Below are 26,068 nucleotides of genomic sequence, written 5' to 3' on the forward strand. Positions count from 1 at the left end.
AGCTCGAACGAGCAAAGTCAGCTTGAGAAAAATTGTTCTGGCGAACTTAAGAACCCCGAAGAAGAATCGAGCGCGGAGTATGATTCTCAGGCTGTGGGACAACAGGTATCCGTGTCTTCTGATGCGAATTACAACAGCGAGATGATAGCTATCGAAAACTTTCTGATGCAGCCCATAGATTTAGAAGAAAATATAGCAACCCATTCAGTTGCGGCAGAAACCAAAGACCCTCAAGTAGAGGAGAACGACCATTTTATGGATTTGGATGGTATTCTGTACCAACTCGTTCCTATTGGGAAAATAGACTCTCTTAATGATGTTTGTGCTAAGGTATATAATACAGTTTATGAAATTTTACAATGATGGTAAAGTCATAACTGGAAATAGGGTAAAACGAATGTTCGCTGAAGATTTGGTTTGTGAGGTGTTGTAAGAAGATAAGGTTATCTTAAATAAGAACAATGATTGTGATAAATGAGAACGTTGAACATGAGATAAATGAGAACGATAATATTGGGATGAATGATAACTTTGATCATGCGATAAATGAGAACGTGGAACATGTGATAAATGAGAACAATAATATTGGGATGAATGAGAACTTTGATCATTTGATAAATGAGAACGTTGAACATGTGATAAATGAGAACGTTAATATTGGGATGAATGAGAACTTTGATCATGCGATAAATGAGAACGTGGAACATGTGATAAATGAGAACGATAATATTGGGATGAATGAGAACTTTGATCATGTGATAAATGAGAACGATAATATTGGGATGAATGAGAACTATGATCATGCGATAAATGAGAACGTTGAACATGTGATAAATGAAAACGATAATATTGGTATGAATGAGAACTTAGATCATGTGATAAATGAGAACGTGGAACATGTGATAAATGAGAACGATAATATTGGGATGAATGAGAACTATGATCATGCGATAAATGAGAACGTTGAACATGTGATAAATGAAAACGATAATATTGGTATGAATGAGAACTTAGATCATGAGGTAAATGGCAACGTTGAAATTGCCTGGATATACGATAATGTCAGTACTGTGATAGATTACCACGTTCCAAATGTCAGTACTGTGATAGATTACCACGTTCCAAATGTCGTGATAAATGACACGGTTGATAACGTTAATATGTCTGAAACCATGTTAGATGAGCGTGTCGGTGAAGTTGAGATTCACCATAACGGAGGTTAAGTTGTCCAAGAATTCGACAATGGTCAAGAATTCACTCTTAAAAATAAAAATTAGAAAGCTGAGGATCAACCGTACATGTTCATTGTCAAACATGGTTTGAAATTGGCCATAAGCATTATCGAACAAACTTATTAATTTTTTCAATTTTTATTATTATTATACTTTACTTTATACGCTGATTCATTAATATCTGGCAACTTTATTTAACGTTTTTTTATTTTATGTATTCATTTTTAACTTACAGAATTTGTATTAATTTAATTCTAAACTACAAAAGCTTTGTAAACTGTCTCATTTTGCAAAAGACTTGCAAACGTTTTTTATTGTTATTTATGTAAAATTTTTCCACTTTTTTTAATAAATACTTTTCACTTCTACTTAATTTGGTACTGTGTATTGTTTATTTGAAATTCTAGCTAGTGAACCAGTCATTTGAAAGGTCGAAATCGCCCTTTTCGAGGTCAAAACTGAAATTTACTAAAGACCGCCCATTTGGGCACCCCTGTTCCGGTTCATGTCGGAACAAGGCTACAGTGTCTTTATATTGATTTAAAGAATGGGAATCCCTTTACAGGTTTCTTAGTTCATTTATGTAGATGTCACTATAGTAGCCATTCTGTGCAAGTTTTCTTCACTCTTTTGAAAAAAAGCATGGCTCTATAGGCTTCAAATTTATTTAAATTTTAATTAACTAAAATTCATCCTTATTTCCTTCATATTACCTCGCATTTATTAGTTAAATACTTAAATAAAATTCTTGCTTAATCCATTAATTTTAGTCTGACTCGTTAGTGTAATCTAAACCTCTGTCTTTTTTTCGTCTCGACCCCTGCTGCATTATTAAATTCTGAAATATGGAAAATGTAACAACTACCTGAAAGTGCGTGAGTTGCAGATTAGTAACCTTACGTGAGGTGACCATTACTGTCTTCATTTTCCATTTTGTTCCAGTAATCCTAAATTTGAGAATTATATTTGAGATGAACCTTTTAAGGTATTGAAATAAACCTCTTTTATTCGCTTTTGAACTGTTAAATGTTATCATAAGTATGCTATGAAAATATTTTTCAAAGGCATTTTTTTACAGAAGGTGACGAAATTTTCATAATTTCCCACGTGTGTCGAAATCGCCGACATCGCGTGGTTATTTTATTTTAAAAACATAGGTTGAAATATTAAGTTTTTATAATATAATATCCATCCAAATGAACGTTTTGAGCGTGAAATTACCTCTACATGTTTCGGTCGTAATTATCTGCTTTATATACCCTAACATGTAGTACCATTTTCACGCGCGAAATCAATTGTGAATAGGTGGTTTTTTTTTTCGCCTGTTCTGGGTTTTTTGAGCAGGTTAAAAAGTGTAGCCAATTCTGTCTTGACGAGAAAAACGAGTTGGAGTGAAACGAATTTTAAATAGACGAATTTTCTATATAAGCAGACGACCAAGCTAGATTACTCCCTCTAGACCTACTTTCGAGGAGGAATAAAAAATGTAACCTTAGAGCTCTGGAACAAGCGAACAAAATTCGGGACCGGGTAAATCTTACCCCGAGAACAGACGAATAAAACGTTTTAGGGTAAGAAGTGTACACTTTTTGTCCTCGGACAGTCGAAAAAAACCCACCTATTATGACCATAATTCGTTTATGTCCCATAAGATTGTGAGTTCGACGAAATAGTAGGTCGTAAAATAATACGAAATCCCGTGAAGACTGAGTCATATACTAAACCCTTCCCCCCCCCCCCCTAGCGTACCACTAAATTGACTGAGGCAGAAAAATATTTTTTGCTGGTTTCACGGCACCTTTCCAGGGGCAAAAATACATGATTTAATTACTTAACTTAATTAGAAATCGATGAAAATAGCGCGACTCGCTGCCTTTGAGCCATAAGAATAGCTGTGAGAAATTTGGCGGTCCTAGGTTTAACGGCTCGGACGTCTATAGAGAAACAGACGCAAGACAGAAGACACTTAGGAATATAGTATAGAAGATTAGCGTTGCAATTACTAAGGTGAAATAGTAAGCCTAGTCCAAGCAGCGTATATTTTCGTCACGTACTCTGCTTTACTCAAAAATTTAAAGAGTCAAATAAATTGCTACCCGGAGTTTTGCTATAAGCAGACAGCAGAAAAAGGTATAAGAAAATATTAGATTTGAAGGTCCTTATTAGGAGAGCTTTTGGGGCCCTTAAATTATATTCTGTTAAAACCTTCTATAACTATAATAGTAATAGTAATAATAATAAGCTAGGCTAATACCATTAATTCAGGTGGCCGGGTTACAATTCGTAGGAGGGTGGTAGCAAGCCCTTCATGTCACGCGAACCAACAGCTCCCTACACTAACTATTACCGAGGTCTTTCTAGAACTAGCCTTATTAGTTTACATAGAGCAACGTAGCGGCCAATGCGAGAAGCTCTTATAAAACAAATGACAATTCAATATATGTCTATTATTTCGGCGAAGTTTTAGTTTTCAATAGGCCTTGTTCTCAAGCAAAACTTAACACCAAATCCCCTTTCAGATCCATAACCCGAACAAATATAGAAATTTAATAGAATATTTAAACCCCAAAAGTCACATCAATAAAATCTCTGAAAATCTCAGTCTAAGTCAAATATATAGTTTGGGGTACAGCGACCAGACTTATAACTTGGTTTGTCTTATTCAATATTCTGACAGCAAGTTTGCGATAGGGGCCAGATAAAGAAGAGTATGCGTTTATTGAAGAGTCTATTTACGGCAGCTAGGAGCAACAAACACAGCACCACACACTAGGAGAAAGCAACCCGTCAAAAGTCGTGTATTTTCTTGTGTACAATTTTCATTGGTTAGACGCATTATCACCTGCTGCCGTCAGAAGGAGAAAATTCTGAAATTGTCTTCCCCCTTTCCGTAAAACGTTAAGCATAAAGGTTCGTCCAATGAAATTTGTACGCAATATTGCGTTAGCGTGTTTAAAGGCTAGTTACGTTCTCATTGTGTTTGTTGCTCCTAGACGGCAGTAGCAAGGACGCAAACACTAGGTTACAACATTAGTTAAATTTATGTTGGTACTCCAAAAGTAATGGCTAAAATTGGTTTGTAAATTACACCCACGGAGGTAACTCCGCTCTAAGACAAACCCAGGGCTCCCACCAGGTCCCTAAAATACCTAAAGGCCCTTAATTTTTTCGAGGTACCTAAACCACCATAAAATCGGGATTTGGTCCCTAAATAACCCTATTTGTAGAAAATTTGGTGCAAAGTAACAACGACTTATAATATTTAACCAGTTTTTAATCGATTCATCATTTTTGTGATAAACCATTTTAAAAAATTAAAACTAAGTAAGTTTTAAAAATTTCCTACCCTTAAATAATGTTTTTTTATTAAAGGGAATATAACCTGCAAAGCAATATTTATGGAAGAACCCTTCAATTTTCAAATTACCCTGCACAGTGGCGCCAAACATTTTTAAAGCCAAAGGCAAGAGCGGACAGAGATGCAAACTTTGGTGTTCCACAGCAAATACCTTAGGTTATATTCCCTTTAAAATGGTTCCTATTTTTCATATTTTCGTTCCTATTTCACCGTATTTCTAGCCAGAAAAACCCCCTATTTCCCTTTTTTCCCCGGATTTTGGTGGGAGCCCTGCAAACCAAAAAAATATGAGGAGTCGATGCAGAAAATTTCTTATTTCGAGGTTGTATGATGGACATTTATTTGTTCTAGCTGTCAAAGTTAACTGTTTTGGTTCTACTAGCGTGAAAGAACAAGTAGCAACGCACTGTCACGATTACGTTTCATTTCAGTACCTCCTTATTTGGAATTTCTTTGCAATTTCAGACTATAAAAGAGAGCCAGTACAATGAGAATCCGTAAAAGAAGACATTCCTTTGGCTTGAAAGACGTCAGAGTCGCAGTCTCGAAGTTTAGGGTCATCGAATACTTGTGCGCCCATTGCCGGGGCTCCAAAGTGTGCCTGGAAAAGATAAAGGTCCAGGAGCACCAATGTCCAATCTGCATCGACGCCTATTTCGTCTCCAAAGAGTTTGTCGACAAACATCACAAAGAAATCCATTTGGGCATCAAGCCGAAACGCCATGGGAGACATTTGAAACAGTTATGGTGCGAAGAATGTTTCAATACTTTCCCGACCGACCGAGGTTTGAAACAACACGCCTTGACACACACCACGCAGCTGCCTTACAATTGCCAATTTTGCAAAGACCACGTGTTCGCTTGCCAGAAAAAACGAGAGCTTATGACTCACGTCAGGGGTGTCCACGGGGAACTGCCCTACAAGTGCGATTTGTGCGAAAAGACATTCAAATACGCTTGTCATTTAAAGTCTCACCAATCGGTGCACGAAGACGATCGGCCGTTTCAGTGCGATCATTGCGATAAAGCTTTTAAATATCGAAGCAGTTTGAAAAATCACTCGGTAGTTCATAAAGTTACTAGACCTTTTCAGTGCCAAGTTTGCGATAAAAAGTTTAAGCGCCCATATTCCGTCAAAAGTCACGCGGTAGTGCATAGTGACGACAAGCCTTTTCGGTGCCAAGATTGCGACCGAAAGTTCAAACGACAATCTACCGTCAAATCTCACAAGGCGGTTCATAGCGAAGAGCGGCCATTCCAGTGCCAAATTTGCGACCGAACCTTCAAACGACCAGGCTATTTGAAAGCTCACATGATAGTTCATGATGACGCCAGGCCGTTTCAATGCGGAAAATGCGACAGGACATTTAAACGCCAATCCTACTTGAAAGCTCACGCGAAAGTTCATCGCTACGATAAGCCTTTTCAGTGCGAAGTTTGCGATAAAAAGTATAAACAAGCTTCGTATTTGAAACGGCATCAACTTGGGCACATACGTAACCAAAACGAGAGTGGCACGAATCAAGGCTCGAAGAGACCAGAAAATAATTCCAAAAAGGGTCCCAAAATGGCATCGAGACGCCAAAGATTAGCATGCTGCCTCTGCAAACTAACATTCAAGAGGAAGACTCATTTAAAGAAACACATTGCAATTCACAAGCTATATCGATCGTTAGCTTCTAAACGGTCAATCGCCTTTCGCTCATTTTCGTTTGATAGAAGCTCGAAGAAACATGTGAGCTTGCCCAAGCTGAGATGCCCCAAGCTCAAAGCATTCTCACGTCCAAAAATTGCGAAAAAACCACAAGAAGTCAGCGGCTCTGATCAGCAAAAGAGTGTGGAGGAAAAACGGGTCAGTGGCGTTCGTTTAGAAGAACTGCCTGTTAACCAGCCCACTTTAGATGCAGCACGTGGTAGTACCCATAGAACAGTCAGTAAAGTCCGTATTGAAGAACCGGCTGTAAACCGTCCCACTTCAAATGCCGCACGTGGTAGTACCCAAAGAACAGTCAGTAATGTCCGTATTGAAGAACCGGGTGTAAACTGGCCCACTTTAGATGCAGCACGTGGTAGTACCCAAAGAACAGTCAGTAATGTCCGTATTGAAGAACCGGCTGTAAACCGGCCCACTTTAGATGCAGCACGTGGTAGTACCCAAAGAACAGTCAGTAATGTCCGTATTGAAGAACAGACTGTAAACCGGCCCACTTTAGATGCAGCACGTGGTAGTACCCAAAGAACAGTCAGTAATGTCCGTATTGAAGAACCGGCTGTAAACCAGCCCACCTTAGATGCCGCACGTGGTAGCACCCAAAGAACAGTCAGTAACGTCTCTTCGGAAGAATTACCTGACAGTACCACTTCTGAAGTATCCGACTCAAGTAACTCTAGCGGTCCATCCTTAGTCGTCTGCGTATTTTTTAAGCAAAACAGCAGCGAATCTGCAGTTGATAGTACGACACGGGCTCTTCCAACTATTTCAGCGGAAGGACAAGAAGAAAATGCCGCAACAGACTCAAATGAAAAATCCATTGAAGACGTTGGCGCACGTGCTACAACGTCAGCGGATTACGAAACGGTGTATGGCGAATACGCGGCCATATGCCACGCCCTCGAAACTTTACCAGATAGCAGCACTGAAAAAATATCCGAAGATCTTAAACCGGAAGAGAATGCAGCCGGTTCGGCTAATAATCTTGAAAATGTGACCGACGGTAAAGACTTTGAATTTAATAACGCTCATAATTCAGAAGGTGATCAAGGTCAATCCGTTGCGTATGAAAATTCTACTGTAAACTTCGTACCAGCTGAGGAAAGTAATGAACATGTGCCAAATATGACGAATAATGGGTACTTAAATGCCAAAAATGCCAATGAAGAAATTACTCAAATTACCGTAGCCGTCCCGGATACGGAAACTACCATAATCGTCCTGGATACGGAAACTACAGTAATCGTCCCGGATACGGAAACTACAGTAATCGTCCCGGATACGGAAACTACCGTAATCGTCCCGGGTAAGGAAACTACCGTAGTCGTCCCGGATAAGGAAACTACCGTAGTCGTCCCGGATACGGAAACTTCCGTAATCGTCCCAGATACGGAAACTACAGTAATCGTCCCGGATACGGAAACTACAGTAATCGTCCCGGATAAGGAAACTACCGTAGTCGTCCCGGATAAGGAAACTACCGTAGTCGTCCCGGATAAGGAAACTACCATAGTCGTCCCGGATATTGAAACTACCGTAATCGTCCCGAATATTGAAACTACTCACAACGAATTCGACAGTCTTGATAACTTACAAGAGAGCACGAGTAAATATTGTGAGGAAAATTGTAAAATATTCTCAGGTGAAGAGGACACAAATACTTTCAAACTAGCTCCCAGTTCAGTGCCCTCATATGAAAGTGGCGTAGTCGACACTCATAATTCGTTCCAAGACGTAAATGCAAACACAACTGTAATAAAAAATGAATTGTCATGTGATAACTCGACAACCGAAATAGAGTCATTAAGTGGCAACGTCTCACCACCGCAAAATGTCACAATATGTGAAGATTACTTATCCACTAAAAGTTCGATCACTGAAGATATTGGTTTACGATTAAAAGATTTTATAAGTGAAGATGATTCATCCAATACGACCGACGAAGATGTTTCATCGAATTCATCAACGGAAGTTTCATCGAATTCATCAACTGAAGTTTCATCGAATTCAACAGCTGAAGTTTCATCGAATTCAACAGATGAAGTTTCATCGAATTCAACAGCTGAAGTTTCAATGAATTCAACAGCTGAAGTTTCAATGAATTCAACAGCTGAAGTTTCATCGAATTCATCAACTGAAGTTTCATCGAATTCATCAACTGAAGTTTCATCGAATTCATCAACTGAAGTTTCATCGAATTCATCAACTGAAGTTTCATCGAATTCATCAACTGAAGTTTCATCGAATTCAACAGCTGAAGATTCCTCGAATACCAAATACGAAGATATTTCATTGAATAACAAATCCGAAGATATTTCATTGTATAGCAAATCCGAAGATATTTCATTGAATAACAAATCCGAAGATATTTCATTGAATAACAAATCCGAAGATATTTCATTGTATAGCAAATCCGATAATATTTCATTGTATAGTAAATCCGAAGATATTTCATTGAATAACAAATCCGAAGATATTTCATTGAATAACAAATCCGAAGATATTTCATTGAATAACAAATCCGAAGATATTTCATTGAATAACAAATCCGAAGATATTTCATTGAATAACAAATCCGAAGATATTTCATTGAATAAGAAATCCGAAGATATTTCATTGAATAGCAAATCCGAAGATATTTCATTGAATAGCAAATCCGAAGATATTTCATCGAATAGAAAATCCGAAGAGATATCAGTACAAAAAATTGAGCGTTTACCTCAGGAGGAGTTTTCACCAACATCAGGGATCTGTTATCGCGATTTTAAGAGCAAGTACTGAAGATGATACGTCATTATGACAAAAGATGTCGTGGAAAAAGCAATGATATGTACAACTCTTTTAGAGGTAGTTAGGCATTTGCAAACAAACGTCTTGATTTTCAAGCAATTATAATAAGAAATAAATTTATATATTACTTCTATTAGTATATAGGCTAGTTATTATTATGTTAAAATTATTCAAGCATTTAACATATTGCAAATATTTTGCCATCTATTTTGTTACATCGATTTAAGATACAGTAGCATTGTATTTCGGTTTTCGTAGTAAATTATCAATTTTTTTTTCGTTGTCAGAAACTACCGACCTGTTGTCAATGACAGAAATTATGATATTTTTTAGTACTAGCTAATAAAAGGTTTTCATTTGATATTGTATTTTTTTTTTCTGAATAACTGTGCTCTGAATAGAATTAAAAATAGGGTTGGCTGGATATCCATGGTTTAAACCAAGTGATTTTTTAAAAATTATTCCTAAATGTTTGTAAATTTTCTTACCGAAATGATTACATTTATAAATCATTTACAAGGTGATCACATTTCCTATATTCTCAATACCTTCCTATAAATTCCTTAGGTTTTCGCGTGTAGTATAGCCCGAATACATTACGTCGTCGTGTACCCTTCTGCATTTTATATTTAATTTTATTTTAGTTACTGTTTTTCAATGAGAATCTTTACCTATGGTTTTTCCTATATTTTCCTTTAATTTGTTTGAAAATTACCTATTTTTCTATAAAATTTTCTAGGTATTTTCGTGGTCACCCTGCATTTATTCAAAATCAAAAATGAAACTAAAACTGAATCTTCGTTCTGTTGAGACTTGTTAAAAAACGAAACCAAAACTAAAACTTTGCTCTGGTCACGTGAGACTTTTAATAATATTCATATTAATTTTTAGTTGATTGGTAATATCAAAAGTAGCATAAGACCCAAAAGTGTGCTGTACTTTCGCGCCTATTAAAATTTCTAGTTAGATCTAGCCACACTATAGACTACATAACCTACTAGTTGGAATAGTACTAGCAACATTTAGTCTATAGTCTGGCGCGATTTTCTCTCTTGGATTTACTCGTCCGTAGACATACGTTCTAAAACGCCTCACTCGGCGGCGCTGTAGTACCTTGATTTTGATGACGCATTTACCGACCCCACCTTCGTTTCCCTTTCTTACTTTGCGACAAACTCTCATTAACTACTAAACCGTTCTGACACACTTTTGGTAATATGTATGCACGGTTAAACAAAAGCTAAAAACAGATTAAAAGTAAAATAAAGTAGTGTTTAAAAAAACCGTAATTAAAACATAAAAACCTGGTTTAAACCCAAAAAAACCGGTAATTTGGGTTATTAAAAAAATGGGAGGTTATTTTCAACCCTAATTTAAATCCTTAAGATTAAATATGTGACCTTATCATGAAATTGGTGACCTTATCGGAAAATTGGTAACCTTAACGTGAAATTGGTGACCTTTCCATGAAAAGAATGGCTAAGCTAGCAATGATATGGCGAGTGTTTACGACATAATAAGATAAAGCCTTGGTATTTATTGAGGTTACCTTAAGACATTGGGTGCTCTTGCACCTGGAAAAATCAGGCAAATATCAGTTAAAAACCTGGTGGCGGATGTAATAAGATTATTTTGCTGGCATAATAACAATAGGCCCCACAGGACCGCCGTGCCCTCATACGGTGACCCGCCGCCCCACAGCAGGCTACCCAATCCTCCGAGACGGCCAGTTTGCACGGACCCTGTCCGTTAGCCTGAGCCAAAGCTCAGTTTCCAGCCCAAACCTGACCGAAGTCGGAGGTGGAGATAGAACCATTTGATCGAAGCTAACATCTCCCAGTGCGCCACCGCCCTCATGGGTTACAAGAGCCGGACCTCGACTCCCCGGTAAAGCCACCAGTTATTGCACACTGCAACCCCTTAGAGACTGATATCGACGGAAAATCTGGTAGCCCTGTTAAAAAATATTGTAAACCGTCGGTGGCGGCGGCGTTGGGATTTATTATGGTACACATGACCGCAGAAACTAATGTTGGGATGTTGATTGCTTTTGACGCAGCTACACATTATATTTAGATCGGAGATAGTCTGTAACTTGTAATACGATTTCTGTAGATGATGTTAGGCGCCATAACGTGCGTTCCCCGAGTTTTGATTATGAAGGGTTCCAGATTTGCGAAATCCTACTCATTTATTGGTTCATTTTTAAACAAAGCGTTGTACACATTGAAATAATGATATGTTATTGATTGTATTAAAATTCCATTTATAGTATTTGAAAAATACTTTCATTACCGTAGTCTACGTAAGTTATATTATAGAAATTGGACTTCTAGTTGGCGTTTTAGAAATTTCCAAGGAAGAAATGGTATTTTCATCACTGTAACTAGACGCCTTAAGGTGGGGTGGCGGAGTGGTTAGCACTTTCGCCTCGCAGCAAGAGGAGCTGGGTTCCATCACAGCTTGTGGCACTGGGTGAAAACTCGGAACAACTCCTTCTGCGTTGAGTTTGCAAGTTCTCTCCCCGCTGGTTAAAGGGGTTTCCCCCGAGTTCCCCTTCCATAAAAACTTGTTGAGGTTAACGTTAATAGTGAGTGTAGGGAGCTGTTGGCCGCGTGGCATGAAGGGCTTGCCACCACCCCCCTAAGCATTGTAAACCGGCCACCGGAACTAATAGCTTTAAAAGTCGCTCGATGACTTAAGCCTAAGGTGGTGCCTTGGGTATTAGCCCAGCTGATTATTATTATTATATACTGCCCACTAATAAACAACCATTATAGCATTGAAGCCGGTATTAGTTTGTTTAAAATAGCGCCTGCCACATTTTTGCAATAATCAACGTCTAAGGTGGTGCCTTAGGTTATCTATACACATTGACTTGGTTTCCTAAAGAGTGTAAAGCTACGTTCACACCTACGCAATAGAAAACGGTTTGAATCGGTTTAAAACGATTTAGCCTATTTCAAACAACTCCTTCGAAACGTTTTGAATCGATATCACGGCAAAGTGGGAACGCGGCTTCAATATAACATCTTCCAAGGAAATCGCCAAGAAGTAATATTTCCCGCAAATTACTGTTTATTTGCTACTTGTTGAAATAATGAAAACTTTTCACCTGTACGGTATGCAAAAAGTTTTTCCTTATAACCAGGTAGCTTTTTTTGACATATTAAGGCTTAGCAGAAACACGACGTTCTGTTTACGGGTGAAAAGTTTTTATTATATCAAAAAGCACCATATAAATAACTTGCGGGTCCTGGCTTTCGGAAATATTACTTCTTGGCGATTTCCAACAAAATATTCTTATTACATCCGCCACCAGGTTTTTAACTGATATTTGCCTGATTTTTCCAGGTGCAAGAGCACCCAATGTCTTAAAGGCCTAGGTTTTTTTCTGCCTGTCCCCCTTTAAATTAGACCAACTAAGTTAATTTAAAGGGGGACAGGCAGAAAAAAACCTAGGCCTTTAAGGTAACCTCAATAAATACCAAGGCTTTATCTTATTATGTCGTAGACACTCTCCATATCATTGTTAGCTTAGCCATTCTTTTCATGGAAAGGTTACCAATTTCATGATAAGGTCACATATTTAATCTAAATTGGTTCCATAATATAATATATAAGGTAAGTAATAATGACACAATTTCTTGATGTTAGTTTGTACTCATAAACGTCCCTAAATTTTACTAAAAAATAAGTTTCCCCGACTTTCCTGATATTTCCCGGTTTTCCAGGTCTGCATGAAGTCTGATACTGTAAAATTTATACTGCCAACTTATAAACAGGCCTATCAGTATTGCCGTTGATGGTTTGTATAAAATGGCGGCGCCCACAATTAGCCGGGGAAGAAAATCTCTAAGGAGTACCTTTAGTACTATAGTCTAAAAAAACGAGTTGACCTTCATGGGGCCAGCTGTATATTTTTTGTATGAAGATATCCAACATTGTAATAAAAACAAAACGGGAAATTTAGTTCACTGCGAACGATAAACATGAAGAAGCATTGGACACGATTATTTGTGGTTCTTTGTTTGGCGCTCGATTCAGCGGCACGTCGTGTCGAATCAAGAAAGCGTTTCATCAAAAAGTTAATAAGTGTGAAAAGAGGAAGAGGATAAAAGCTGCCATTTAAACAGCCAACGGAAGATCGCAGAGAGAGAAAGTTTTTATATATTTCCTATCGTCGCGGAGTATTAAGCGGAGCTAGAAGCGTGGGTTCGGCTAATGAACCGATAAAATGTTTTCCCCTTCTGCCGGCAGAGGGGGCCTCTTCTTCACACACTCTCCAATTCCACTTTGGGCGATCGAGGGAGGCCCAGCGAGATCGTTTTTAAAAGACTCGTGACGTCACTGTGAGGTCCAGGTGTTTTCAATCAGCTCTCCCACGCGCGCCACGAGCGGCGGCGAACAAGATGTCGCTAGTTACCTAAATCGTAAGCGTCGAAAAATTATTCTTAAAACAAAATTGTGTGTTTTGATTTGGATATTTAGTTACTTGCGCCACGGCCAACTTTGACACTCGCGCAATAGCGGCCAACCCATTCGCCGAAATGCCATGAACAAGGATTTTCTCGCTATAAACCATGCTATAAACTATTGGCGTTCAGCGCCACGCTCGTTTTTATATTTGCTTCAATGCAAAAACTATTCTAAAATTAATTTTCCGCTAGGGGCGCTCAACGCCGAGAGATATTTTTGTTCGTAGGTTAACATAGAAACTTCAACGAATGGGTTGGCCGCTATTGTGCGAGTGTCAAAATTGGCCGTGCTTGCGCGGAATAAGAACTTGGCAGCACGACATCACGCCGTACCTTTGGCTATGGCCGCCATGCTGATATGCCTTTTTTTGAAAGCATCGGTGACGTATATTATTTACGTCATGTTGCCAAGTCTCCATTATGGTCAGACTCCTTATTATAAACTAGGATCTTATTAGTTTTTTTTTCTGAGAGTCAATTAGTAAATTGGAAATGACTGTTGTTTTGGTTAGGGTTAACTACTACGCAGTCTTAACGTACTGTGAACCTGAACTAACAATTGTTTAGTATACAAATGTATTACTTTTTACATTATTTTCTATAAGTATGATACTTTCCAATTCTTCAAATACAAAAGGTTTACCTAGAGCTAGATGACTTGGACCACAGACACTAACTGTTTTGTGCTCTATCCTTTGACATTTCTATAAGAACGAATTTCTTCCTGGGATGACGTCACTCAACGAATATCTCAGTAAAATATTTATCAAAGAGACATACTAATGGATATCTTATGTACTTATGATACAATGCAAAGGTAAAATCCAAAGGGACTTGAAAAAGTCGCGATTTTCGTAAGAGGGTCATGAAAAGAAAATCGAACAAAAAGGCTTATAGATTGTTTCACTTTGTAGAATCAGAATATTGGCTGCGCTTTTGTTTCATTTTTGTTTAGTAGGATACACGACGATGAAAACGACACAAGTAGTCTATTCAGCTTCACTGATGTAGCACTTTTATTAAACGAGCCATTTATGTTGTCATGTCAGCCAAGTGCCTTAGATTTAGTACTGTCCAAACAATAATTTGATCGTCATGTGTCCTATTAGGAAAATAATTATTAATCTGCCAAAATGTTTAATTAAAATATCGTTCAGGCCCCAGGAAAGTCTGTGAATGTGTTGTTCGCGTTAATACGTTTTTTATGGGTTGCTAAAACATACTATTTACATTCCATTGTTCCAATTATTAGCCGTAGCGGCTCGGTAGCAGTGGGTGGTTTCATCTATTTTTAAATATCTCACTAACTGTGAGTCCTCATTACAATACAACGTCACGTGATCTCTTGCACCACAGATTATTTTTGCGTCGGTTCTGAAGAACATCTGGTCGTTGTACACCCATAGTATTTTTCTCGATGGACCTTGCACCATCCTGTGGGGCGTGGAACGTTATTTCTTATCCAAAAATTCATAATCTTAAAAATAAATGTACACCTCTAAATATTTATTAATATTTTTTTATGTGTTCTTTCTAATATATCATCCGTCAATGAATGATCATTAGCCTTTCTTGGCCACATACATTACGAAGGTATTTTAGACTATGTAGCATAACTTTTGATAATTCGTTAAAACCGGGTACACGACCAGGCAATTTTCTGTTTGGACGAATCTATTGAAATTAATTTTCTGCTTATTTCACCTCAATGGCACTTGCATCTTCAATATCAAAATAACTTCTGTAAAAAGACTGAATTCCAACCAAGTTAAAGGCAGTGATAATATTAATTTTTTCCAGCTGAAAAACGTAAGTTATATTTTAGATAGATTAAGTGTATAAAATTTTAATGAACTGTCTATAATTGTGTTTTAATAGTTTTGATTTACAATTTAACTTCAATTCATTATAGTTTTTAGTAATATAGGAAAGACTATATAATATACCTACCCGTTTTTTTTTTGGTAAGGCGTCTAGAAACTAATATGGTTTTTGGCTACTCGTATTTCAGCTTTATTTGAGATCCTCTGCTAAGGTGGCAGTGTTGTCAGATATTATTTTTCTTGGGTGGCGTCAATGATGCTAGAGTAATAAAAAATTGCCCACATTTACAGAAATTATGATCCCGAAAAAGGGTTATTAATCCGAAAATTACAAAATCTATGAAAATAGGGATCACGATTTTAAAGCGAATATATTAATTTTAATAAACCACAAGCCTTGATAAAATTGATTGAATTTGATTTTTGTGGGGAAACTGTTTCTGTCTAAATTAGTTCAAGGACGGACGAAAGTGGCAGTCACGTAAAGCGGTTCGTAACGTAATGTTTTCTCCGGAGCAATCCCGTAAAACCAGAACTTTTAAATCTTATTCACGTCGGGGAGTGCCGTATATTTTTCTCCTCGGGGAAGCTGTGTATAATATTGTATTGAGAGTTGACGGAAACACGGTATATTTTTAATAGCTTACAAACGGTGGGTGTGCGCGATCTGTTTTTCAAACTCCCTCAACAATTACACTCGAATCGTGTCTTCCATAACCTTTTTTATTTACGGTATCCATTTTTGTTCTATTTTTTTTTGGATTTTTGTGCGCTTATGTAAGAAACTGAATTGACCATTCGATTCAAGAAAGTGATCTTTTTCATTGGTCAAAGTAAGAAAACTCTTTTATTTTACGTTTTTGATCATTTGTAATATAATCGGATACAATGGACTCGCGTTGGTAGATTTTCTTCAAGACTACATTGCAAAGGTTCGTCCGCTTTTTAATCACTAAACGAAAACAGATCTCGTTCGATAGTTTGAGTGTCATATAATTACTAAATCAGACGAACTTTCGCTTCGAAGTATGCTAAGATGAGTTTAGAATCTCTGCAGTCACATATTCTTAGGTACTAGATTATTTTATGGTTTTCCTGTGTTGCCAAGTTATGATACATTTTTCTGCCCTGATTTGGATAATAATTAGCCCTTTCAGTGTACATAGAGCCATGGAGCGGCCAACGCGAAAAGCTCATAAACTGCTGAATTTTCGTCTGCTAAGCAAACACTATTTTGTCTGTTAAAGGCTAATTTTAGCGAAACGAAATTGTAAAGTCTAAGGCTAATTTTAGGTCTTCGCGTATCCCACTTTACCTTACAATTTTACAATTTGCTCTTATAACACAAAATACTAGCAGACTTGGAATTAGCGGGAGTCTTGGGGCCAATGGCTCTTAATAAAAACCAGTGGACTCTTAAAATAAATCATTCGAACGGGGGTTGCGGGCCACCAGGGCTCTCAATTTAATTAAAAAATATTTATTAAACATTTTAAGGAAATTTCTGAAACATGATTTGTACGACGTTTTTGAAACTCTGTTTTCCTACCCTATACGAGAGCGGGATCTAGCCGGGGGGCTAACCACTCTTAGAAAGTTTTACACCGATTACGCCGGATTACGCGTAGATTAGCACTGCCAAAGGCAGGTACTTCAAAGATTTCGCGTAATCCCATTAGTACAATCAAAGCACGTGGTCAAAGGTACGGCTCTGTACACCGATTACGCGGAGTGATCAGCCCCTCGGATCTAGCGTGACAAATGATTATGTGTGATATTATGATATACTTGCTTGTTTTAAAGTTAATAAATGTTATGTAAGTAACGTAACCAATTTTTATTTTCCTATTTTCCCTACCTAATTTAAAATTTTTAGCCCAATCCCCCCCCCCCCCCGCCTGGGTTTTTTTTCTCTCAATAAAAATAAACTTAAGGGGGTCGGGGGCTCCCGTAAAAAATATCACTATTTCCAAGTCTGCAAAATAGTGTTTTCTTAGTCACGGCCAGCTTTGACACTCGCACCATAGCGGCCAATCCATTCGTTGAAGTTTCTACGTTAACCTACGAACAAAAATACCTCTCGGCTCTGAGCGCCTCTAGCGGAAAATTATTTTTAGAATAGTTTTTGCATTGAAGCCAATATAAAACAAGCGTGGCGCTGAACGCCGATAGTTTATAGCATGGTTTACAGCGGGAAAATCCTTGTTCATGGAATTTCAGCGAATGGGTTGACCGCCATTGCGCGAGTGTCAAAGTTGGCCGTGGCTTTGCAGACGAAAATCCAGCAGTTTATGAGCTTCTCGCGTTGACCGCTATGTGGCTCTAGGTACGAACTTGCTGACGTTCATTAATTTTACATATTAAAAATGCGTCATAAATATTATTATAATTTTTGATATTAGAATATTATTTTGAATTTAAAACAGACGATTTTTTTCATTTGCATCTTTTTGGTGGGTTCCAAATGCGACAAAATGAATTTAACAAAGACAGTTCCGGGTTATGACGCGGCACGTGTCGACCCCTTTTGAAAACGGACTGACCCGGATCGGATAAAATTTTAATTTCGAAGATTGTCCACCTAGTGCTCGTTGCTATTTAGAACAAACAATGAAAACAAAGTGTCGTTAACTAGCGCCGCCTACGATTTACCGAATTCGTCCCCCTGGGAGTAGGGCAGACGTGTTTGGCTTCTCTAAAAATTCGCTCCATTTTTAGATAAAAAGTAGGTTAGGTTGTCTTCCACTGCATGACACATTATCCATCGAATTCACTCGTCGTAACCGCAGAAGTAACATAAGTATGATACTCCCTATTTACATCCGAATCGAGTCTAGGTGTCGCTTTGGCCGTTTGCCCTTCGGAGATAGCACCTTTTACCAAGATAGCCAAAAGGTAGGCGTAATAATTGCTGTGTTAGAAATTTATAATAAAATTACAATATTAACATTTTAGAGCTTATATTTCATTCATACTCTAAGCTATTAGCATAATCTGCTAATACGCTCTACCATAAGTGTATAATATGGTTCCAAAAGTTTGTCACTTTAAACGCTTTCAAAAGTAAAAATAACGCTTAATTTGATAAAATAATGATGAATTATTGAATTGAAATTAAATGTAAAATTTATAAATATAAACTATACTAATGTTTCTGAAAATACTTAAATTTGAGATTGAAACGTGTTTCGGTTTGCCATTAAACTAACGCAGTAGCAGTTATCTCAAAGAGATACGTAGGCAGTTACGAGTTTCCGGTTCCGAAACCTTCGATTACGTAATCGGTATTGCCAATAAATTCCGTTTACCGACGTTTCTTACTTTTAATTATTATGTTACTTATGCAAATTAACTTTTTCTCGAATGATAGCGCATTTATATTCCACTGTACCATTCATGTATATTATTTACTTCTGGTATTACGCGGTAGCATGTCGGTAGAATAATAATATTTCAATATTATAATTAGTTGAAGATCATTAGAATATTGCAAAAACCCAAACTCAACCGTATAATCCGTGGTGTTTCACGTAGAACCATACTTCTTGTTAGTAAGTATAAGCAAGTTCAATTCGCCGCCAATCGCCATAAACCAAGAAAGAGTTTTTTTCTAAACTACCACTAGAATTTCAGAGATGGCGCCACCTCTTTTAAACGGGAGATTTTTCGCTCTATTTCTTGTCTTGAATGTCTTCCGCTCGATAACGCGATTAAATAAACATCCCGCTTACAATTGTAAATAGGATGTCTGTCAGTCAGTTCGGAGGTGGCTCCTCCAGTTGTTGAACCCGACCATCTGCTGTAACGCTGTTTATCGGTTTCCAATGACAGATAAATTGTATAATTCGATATTTTAATATGTAGGAGGCGTTGTGATACTGCTATCAATTTCGACGGTCCTGCTTAGTTGTAAAACTTGCCGGTAGGGGCGTGTTCCAAAAATACCACTTTTTTGTAAAATATGGTAAATAGTGGTCAATAGTGGTGAAAAAGGAATATATCAACTATATAAGATCTACTCTATGAGTCTGTTTTATCTCCATAAATGTAGGTTTAAGTTTTAAATACTGTAAATAATTCGTAAAAATATATTATCTACCATTATTTACCACTTGTCTCATTTTATACCATACCGTTATTTACCTTAATCGTTTTAATTTAATTTAATAATTTACTATGTTGAGGCGACATGATCTAGTTTTGCCCTAGAAAAACGTCACCGGCGTACACTTCAATCGTGTCTGAATGACTCGGGGGTTTGGTAGATCTTCGTGTTGCTTGAAAAACCCTAAAGGGATATGTCTCCATAGGCAACCGTTTTGCCATAGCAATCAAAAATGTTTTTGACAACACAAAATGGAAATTTTCCCATTGAAAATAACATGGGAATCTGACAAATTTTAAGGGTACCCCCTGTAAAAATGTTAATCAATTTCGAAATTTTTCGTAATTTTTTTATTTATATTTTATATTAAGCATTTTCAAAAATTTAAATTTTATACATGGAAAAACGGTTGCCCATGCATTGTATAAATGGCCTTTAAGGTTTTTCAAGTTACATGAAAGTCCACCACACCCCCGAGTTTGAACAAAATCGGTGCGTTACACCGCGGGTCGTCTCCTCAAAATACCCCCCAAGATCGAAGAATCAAATCAGCCGGAATTTCATTGGATCCCTAAAACTGACATCTCACTAAGCAATCTTATGGAAGAGCCCTTCAATTTTTAAAATTTCCCTGTACAGTGGCGCGAAACATGACAAACGCCAAAGACAAGAGCGGCCAGAGCTGCAAAAGTTGGTGTTCCACACTAAATACCTGAGGTTATATTCCTTCTAAAGCAACTGTCGGCTCCATCATTACCACCTGCATTATGATAAGGCCGTTGTAATTAGAGATGGCAATGAATCTATTTGATTCTTTGAAAAAACGACTTTACTGGAGAGCGTGGTGCCATCTATTAATGGCAAAGGAAGCTGAAATTCAAAATAGCGAAACAATAACGTCGTCATAGCAAAGAGTATAAAAACTACGTAACCTAGAGATATAATGACGGTCGAAAGCAGTAAAGTAAGTTGTAGCAACCGGGGGGGAAGGCACTCAGTGAATTTGCACTTCAAATTTCGGTACCGCAGCGCCACTACGGCAGTTTTAAGTGGCAATCATTTTGATTTAGTTCAACATCCTTGAAAATTCCTTAAGGACTTGGCAACGGTAGAGAACAAACGCCTTATTCTTCACTTTTTGAAAATAAACACCGAAACAACGAATCCACAAATTCTAACTAAAAAAATCACGAAACAGTAACCAATTACTGTCACTTTTTTGAATTGACAGCTATTAGACAATTAAATATCCAAAATGCCAAATTTAGCACCTCCGCAACACCGTAACTGCCATTTTTCTCCGGTATTATTATTTATTGTACTAAAAACTGCCGTAGTGGCGCTGCGGTACCGAAATTTGAAGTGCAAATTCACTGAGTGCCTTCCCTCCCGGTTGCTACAACTTCCTTTACTGCTTTCGACCGTCATTATATCTCTAGGTTACATAGTTTTTATACTCTTTGGTCATAGAACCATTGTTGAGTATTATAATTAGACAACTTATACTCTACTTAGTGGACTGTAAAATAAATTATATATCCCATAAAAATATTGTTAAAAATTACTATAACTTAAGTGAGATCATCAAATTTGCAAACGAGCCAATCAAGGCCAGGGGTACTTTTATGTCCCGCCTTTCGGGTCAAAATGTAGCTTAAGCATCTTGTTTTGATTTCGACGCTAGCGACATCTGTTGAATAAAGAGCTACTTCACCCAGTTAGTGTTTGTTTGAATGCCGTGACGACTGGTTTCAAGCTATAGTGCGAACACGGCTTTAGTTATTTTAAAGAAAACAACGCGAAACAACATAAAAGCTAAATTGCCCTCTTAAAGCAAATCAGCGGAAACCATTCAATCTTCATTTCTCGCAGCAGCAGCACGTGCTTATTGAGGACGACAAAAAATGGAGTCATAAATTTTATCCTCGAATGTTTTTAACACTTCGCCCGAAAACAAACCAAAATGTTGGGATGGCCGCTTAAAAGAGAAAGCCCACTTTGCGGCGGTAGAGGTTAAGCACGACGCTCTAGATGTTTGAACGACAACGTCAGGAGTATCTAGGCCTTCGTGAAATTAAATTATTTGAAGTCCGTTAAGCGAGCTATCAGTTAAATGTGCTTTCAATTTGACTGCTAAAGAAAACATGTATACAGGGTGTTTCAAAAGGTTATGAAATTTTTTAAAGGAGCTGTAGGGGGTGAGTTGAGAAGTATGCCTGTTTTTCCCCATTTTCCTACGATGAGTTAAAAGAGCGCCAGAGAGCTTCAAAGTGTGGCCCACTAGGCCCTGGCAGTAGGCTGCAATAAGCGCTAAACCAAGCAAGGTACAAGAAGAAAATAAAAACGTGTTTAACCAATACTAAAACGTTTCTTATGTACGGCTGTGAGTATTGTCTAAACACAAACATTGGTTTTCGTGTACCCTTCTTTACCTTAAATGTGTCTCCGATTTCACATATAATCTATAATTTAAATAAAGTGCATAGAATTGGGAATAATACTGCTAGAATTACAAATACGATTTCGGTTGCCATGGTTACGCGGGACCTGTTCTGATAAGACTGTACGAAATTCATCTTTATAATTAGACGGTAGCGCCAACTATATTTTGTAAAGTTATATGGCTAAAAATAAATAATTATTAGCTAACTCACCGTAACTTGAGTTAAAAAGGATCGTGTTGACAGAATAAAATTATTTTTAAACAACTTCAAAGGTTTGTTTGTTACGAGAAATCACACATTTCAATTTCGCATCAGATTCGCGAAAAAATTCAATTGCAATATATTGCCACCACTAGAGACAGATGCCGCCACGGTAGAACGATAAAGTTGATAAAGTCTCCTTATTGAACGAAATTGGTCCCGCGCTAGCCAGATTTAGTTGTACCTCTATTTATTGCCAACTCAATGATAAAGTGTCGGCTCTAGGTGAAGTAGCTCTTTTTTCAACAGATGTCGATAGCGTCGAAATCTAAACAAGATGCTGAAGCTTTATTTTGACCCAAAGTATCTTTCGCGTTGATTGGCTCGTTTGTAAATTTGACAATAACATAAATTATAGTAATTTCGAACAATAGATTTTATATGAGATATATAATTTAGGTAAAAGTGGTCTAAATATAATACTGTATAATGGCTCTCTGACGACGTTATTGTTTCGCTATTTTGAATTTTAGCTTCCGTTCCCCGTTAATACCCACTCCACTAAATAGCGTTTTTTCGAAGAATCGGATAGATTCATGGCCATCTCTAATAACAGGGGCCTTTTCATAATACAGGTGGCATTGATAGAGCCGACAGTGGCTTTAAACCAGTATTTAAAATTGCTAAAACGCTCGTTGCTAGACAATAAACAACCTGCCATAATTATGACTCGATCTGTTGAGCGGTAAAATTTAAATATTCAGTATTTTTATTATAACATAAATATTATACTACGAGTCACATTAGCTCGACATAAATATGGCGTCGTCTTTAAGTTGTAAAAGGTTCTAACTCTGAAGTATAAACGCGAAAAGAAAACCGTGGAGCATGATCACGTGACTCTCAAACTTCTAGAGCGCTCTGCTTAACCTCTGCTATTTTAGAATTCCGTGGTCGGTGCCAAGAAATTTATCTCGGGTTCCCGCGCCACCAGCCGCGTTTCAAGTACCCCCGGAAATTGATAAAAGGTGACGTCACTTTAACGTTACTTTTCCGCGTCTGGTTGCGACCGAGGCCTAGCAAAGGCTTAGGTTAAATGATTTGTTTTTGCGTTTTGGGATTTTCGATGTTATTGGTCTCGAGAAAAAAAACGTTTTGGTCTATAAAGATCGGGTGTCCTTAGTGTTCAATTTATCCAAGAATTTACTTAGGCTATCGAGAACGTACCAGTCGACCTGATTTAAGAAGCAAATCAACATAGAACCAGATTTAACTTGGGGTGGCGGAATGGTTAGCACTTTCGCCTCCTAGCAAAAGGAACCGGGTTCGATCCCAGCTTGAGAACAACTCCTTCTGCGTAGAGTTTGCAAGTTCTCTCCACACTGGTTTAAGGGGTTTTCCAACTAGCTCTTCGGTTTCCCCTTTCATAAAAACTTACTTAAAGGTAATAGTTAGTGTAGGGAGTTGTTGTGACTTGAAGGGCTTGCCACCACCCTCCTACGCATTGTAAACCGGCCACCGGAACTAATCACTTGGTGAATTAGGCCTAAGGTGGTGCCTAGTGTATTAGCCTAGTTGATTATTATTATTATTTATATTGAAACAGTTTTGCCATCTTTTGGTACTCGATTTAAGTAATTTTTTATAATAATTAATAATCTACCGAATTATTTGATATTTTTAATTAATTAAAGGGCCTTACGGGCGCTTGAAAAATAAGGCCCAAATTTAGCACGACCAATTCTATTCTGAAAACTAGCGTGTGTAACAGGTCAAATTCAAACGCCGATGTGGCCCTTTAAAGGGCATTTGAAAAATCTGGGTAAAAAGCAACTAGCTCCTCCTCTTCCGTACTACGTCATAGTCGGTCAGACCAATCAATATCATACACCCTATTTCCGCAGCTCACGCTGAAAAACTGGTAAAAAATCAAACGTTTGGTGGCCCTTTAAAATAATTAAACCTAAAAATTCGGCTTTTAATAAAGTTGCTCGAACTAAATTGGTAATTTAGATCTTACCACCAATTATAGATGTCGCTATGCAATTCCAAAAATGGAGAGTTTCCGTTTGAGAGACGAACTTAGGTAGGAGATCATTCCGAGCAGGAATATAGAGTAGTACGTTCTCGGTAACCTAAATAGCTTCTTGATATTCCGTAGGATTGAAAGGCCAATTTGCTTCTACCTCTACCGTGTCTTAAAAGTAGATTAAGTGAGCCGTGGAAGCATTTCTTTTTCATTTGGATCCTTTAGTTTTCGACTAATGGAAAATACAGGGTATTTCAATTTGTTAGGTCAGCTCGTTTTTAAAGCAACTGTCGGCTCTATCATTGCCACCTGCATTATGGTAAGGCCGTTGTTATTAGAGATGGCAATGACTCTATCCGATTCTTCGAAAATCTATTAACGGTGAAGGAGGCTAAAATTCAAAATAGCGAAACAACAACGTCGTCAGAGCAATTTGTCGATGGTCAGAGCAAAGAGTATAAAAACTACGTAACCTAGAGATATAATGACGGTCGAAAGCAGTAAAGGAAGTTGTAGCAACCGGGGGGGGAAGTCACTCAGTGAATTTGCAATTCAAATTTCGGTACCGCAGCGCCACTACGGCAGTTTTAAGTGGCAATCATTTTGATTTAGTTCAACATTCTTGAAAATTCCTTAAGGAATTGGTTACCTTTAGGACTTGGCAACGTTAGAGAACAAATGCCTTATTCTTCACTTTTTGAAAATAAACACCGAAACAACGAATCCATAAATTCTAACTATAAAAATCACGAAACAGTAACCAATTACTGTCACTTTTTTGAATTGACAGATATTAGACAATTAAATATCCAAAATGCCAAATTTAGCACCTCCGCAACACCGTAACTGCCATTTTTCTACGGTTTTATTATTTATTGTACTAAATACTGCCGTAGTGGCGCTGCGGTACCGAAATTTGAAGTGCAAATTCACTGAGTGCCTTCCCCCCCGGTTGCTACAACTTCCTTTACTGCTTTCGACCGTCATTATATCTCTAGGTTACGTAGTTTTTATACTCTTTGGTCAGAGCATCGACATTTGTCGATGGTCAGAGAATCATTGTAGAGAATTATAATTAGACAACTTATTCTCTACATAATGGACTTTAACCTAATTTATATATCACATATATAATATATTGTAAACAATTACTATAATTTAATTTATTGTCAAATTTACAAACGAGCCAATCAACGCGAGGGGTACTTTTATGTTTTGATTTCGACGCTAGCGACATCTATTGAAAAAAGAGCTACTTCACGTCGAGCCTACACTTGCTTTATGAATTTAGAAATATTATTTACATATTTTCACTTTTTCAGTAACTATTAAAGGTTAAAATTAAACTTTGAAACTTCACGTAGTTTAAAGGGAGGATAAAGAAAATTGAAAAATCGTTCTGCTAACACTCGTAGTGTCGTTACGACTTGTTTTTAACGTAATTAGCGCCGCTTACCTTAGCTTATATTAAACCTGGTGGGATAAATGTGAAAATAGGTTATCCACCATAATATTCAAAAAGTCCTTAAAAATCTTGAACTGTAAAAAGTCAGAAATCTTATGTTCCTGATCTCAATACAGGGGCGTAGGAACCAGGGGGGGCAAGGGGGGCAATGCCCCTCCCTAGAATTTTACTGGGAGGGGCAACTAATGTTATTGCCCCCTCCAACTTTTTGGTCAGTCGAAATCTTCGCAAGGCTCAAATTATCATTTTAAAAGCGTTTAGCTTATAGAACCTCAAATGTGTTTAAATTTCAGTCTTTTCCCGCCAATGTATATAGTAGAAAAATGAACCAATGCATTCGGAGAAGCTACAGTCCATTAAAAATTCAAAACCATTCTCCAGACCCCTTTTGGTTTCACTTTGCCCCCTCCAACTTCTAGAACGTTCCTACGC

The 26,068-nt window shown here is 37.6% G+C and overlaps 2 protein-coding genes across 2 annotated transcripts in view; both read left to right on the forward strand.

The window, feature by feature from the left end:
* Nucleotides 1–2,172: 2,172 nt before the first annotated feature.
* On the forward strand, nucleotides 2,173–9,082 carry LOC149963032 (uncharacterized). Its single transcript, XM_090164497.1, has 2 exons — nucleotides 2,173–2,217; nucleotides 5,056–9,082. The coding sequence occupies exon 2, from the start codon at nucleotides 5,078–5,080 to the stop codon at nucleotides 9,080–9,082; it is 4,005 nt and encodes a 1,334-aa protein (XP_090020623.1). The 5' UTR covers nucleotides 2,173–2,217; nucleotides 5,056–5,077.
* A 7,106-nt stretch (nucleotides 9,083–16,188) lies between these two features.
* Nucleotides 16,189–26,068, forward strand: part of Dg (Dystroglycan) — a 109,007-nt gene continuing 99,127 nt past the window's right edge. The window contains exon 1 of the mRNA XM_090180338.1: nucleotides 16,189–16,225. The gene's annotated coding sequence lies outside the window, so the exon portion shown is untranslated. The remainder of the gene's footprint in view (nucleotides 16,226–26,068) is intronic.

The sequence above is a fragment of the Leiobunum rupestre genome, chromosome 1, assembly GCF_980474605.1.
Source record: "Leiobunum rupestre chromosome 1, qqLeiRupe1.1.hap1, whole genome shotgun sequence".
Classification (NCBI taxonomy): Eukaryota; Metazoa; Arthropoda; class Arachnida; order Opiliones; family Sclerosomatidae; genus Leiobunum; species Leiobunum rupestre.

Bases quoted from the DNA above. Each gene is read 5' to 3' on its own strand.
- LOC149963032 (XM_090164497.1), top strand. From the start codon at position 5,078: ATGAGAATCCGTAAAAGAAGACATTCCTTTGGCTTGAAAGACGTCAGA.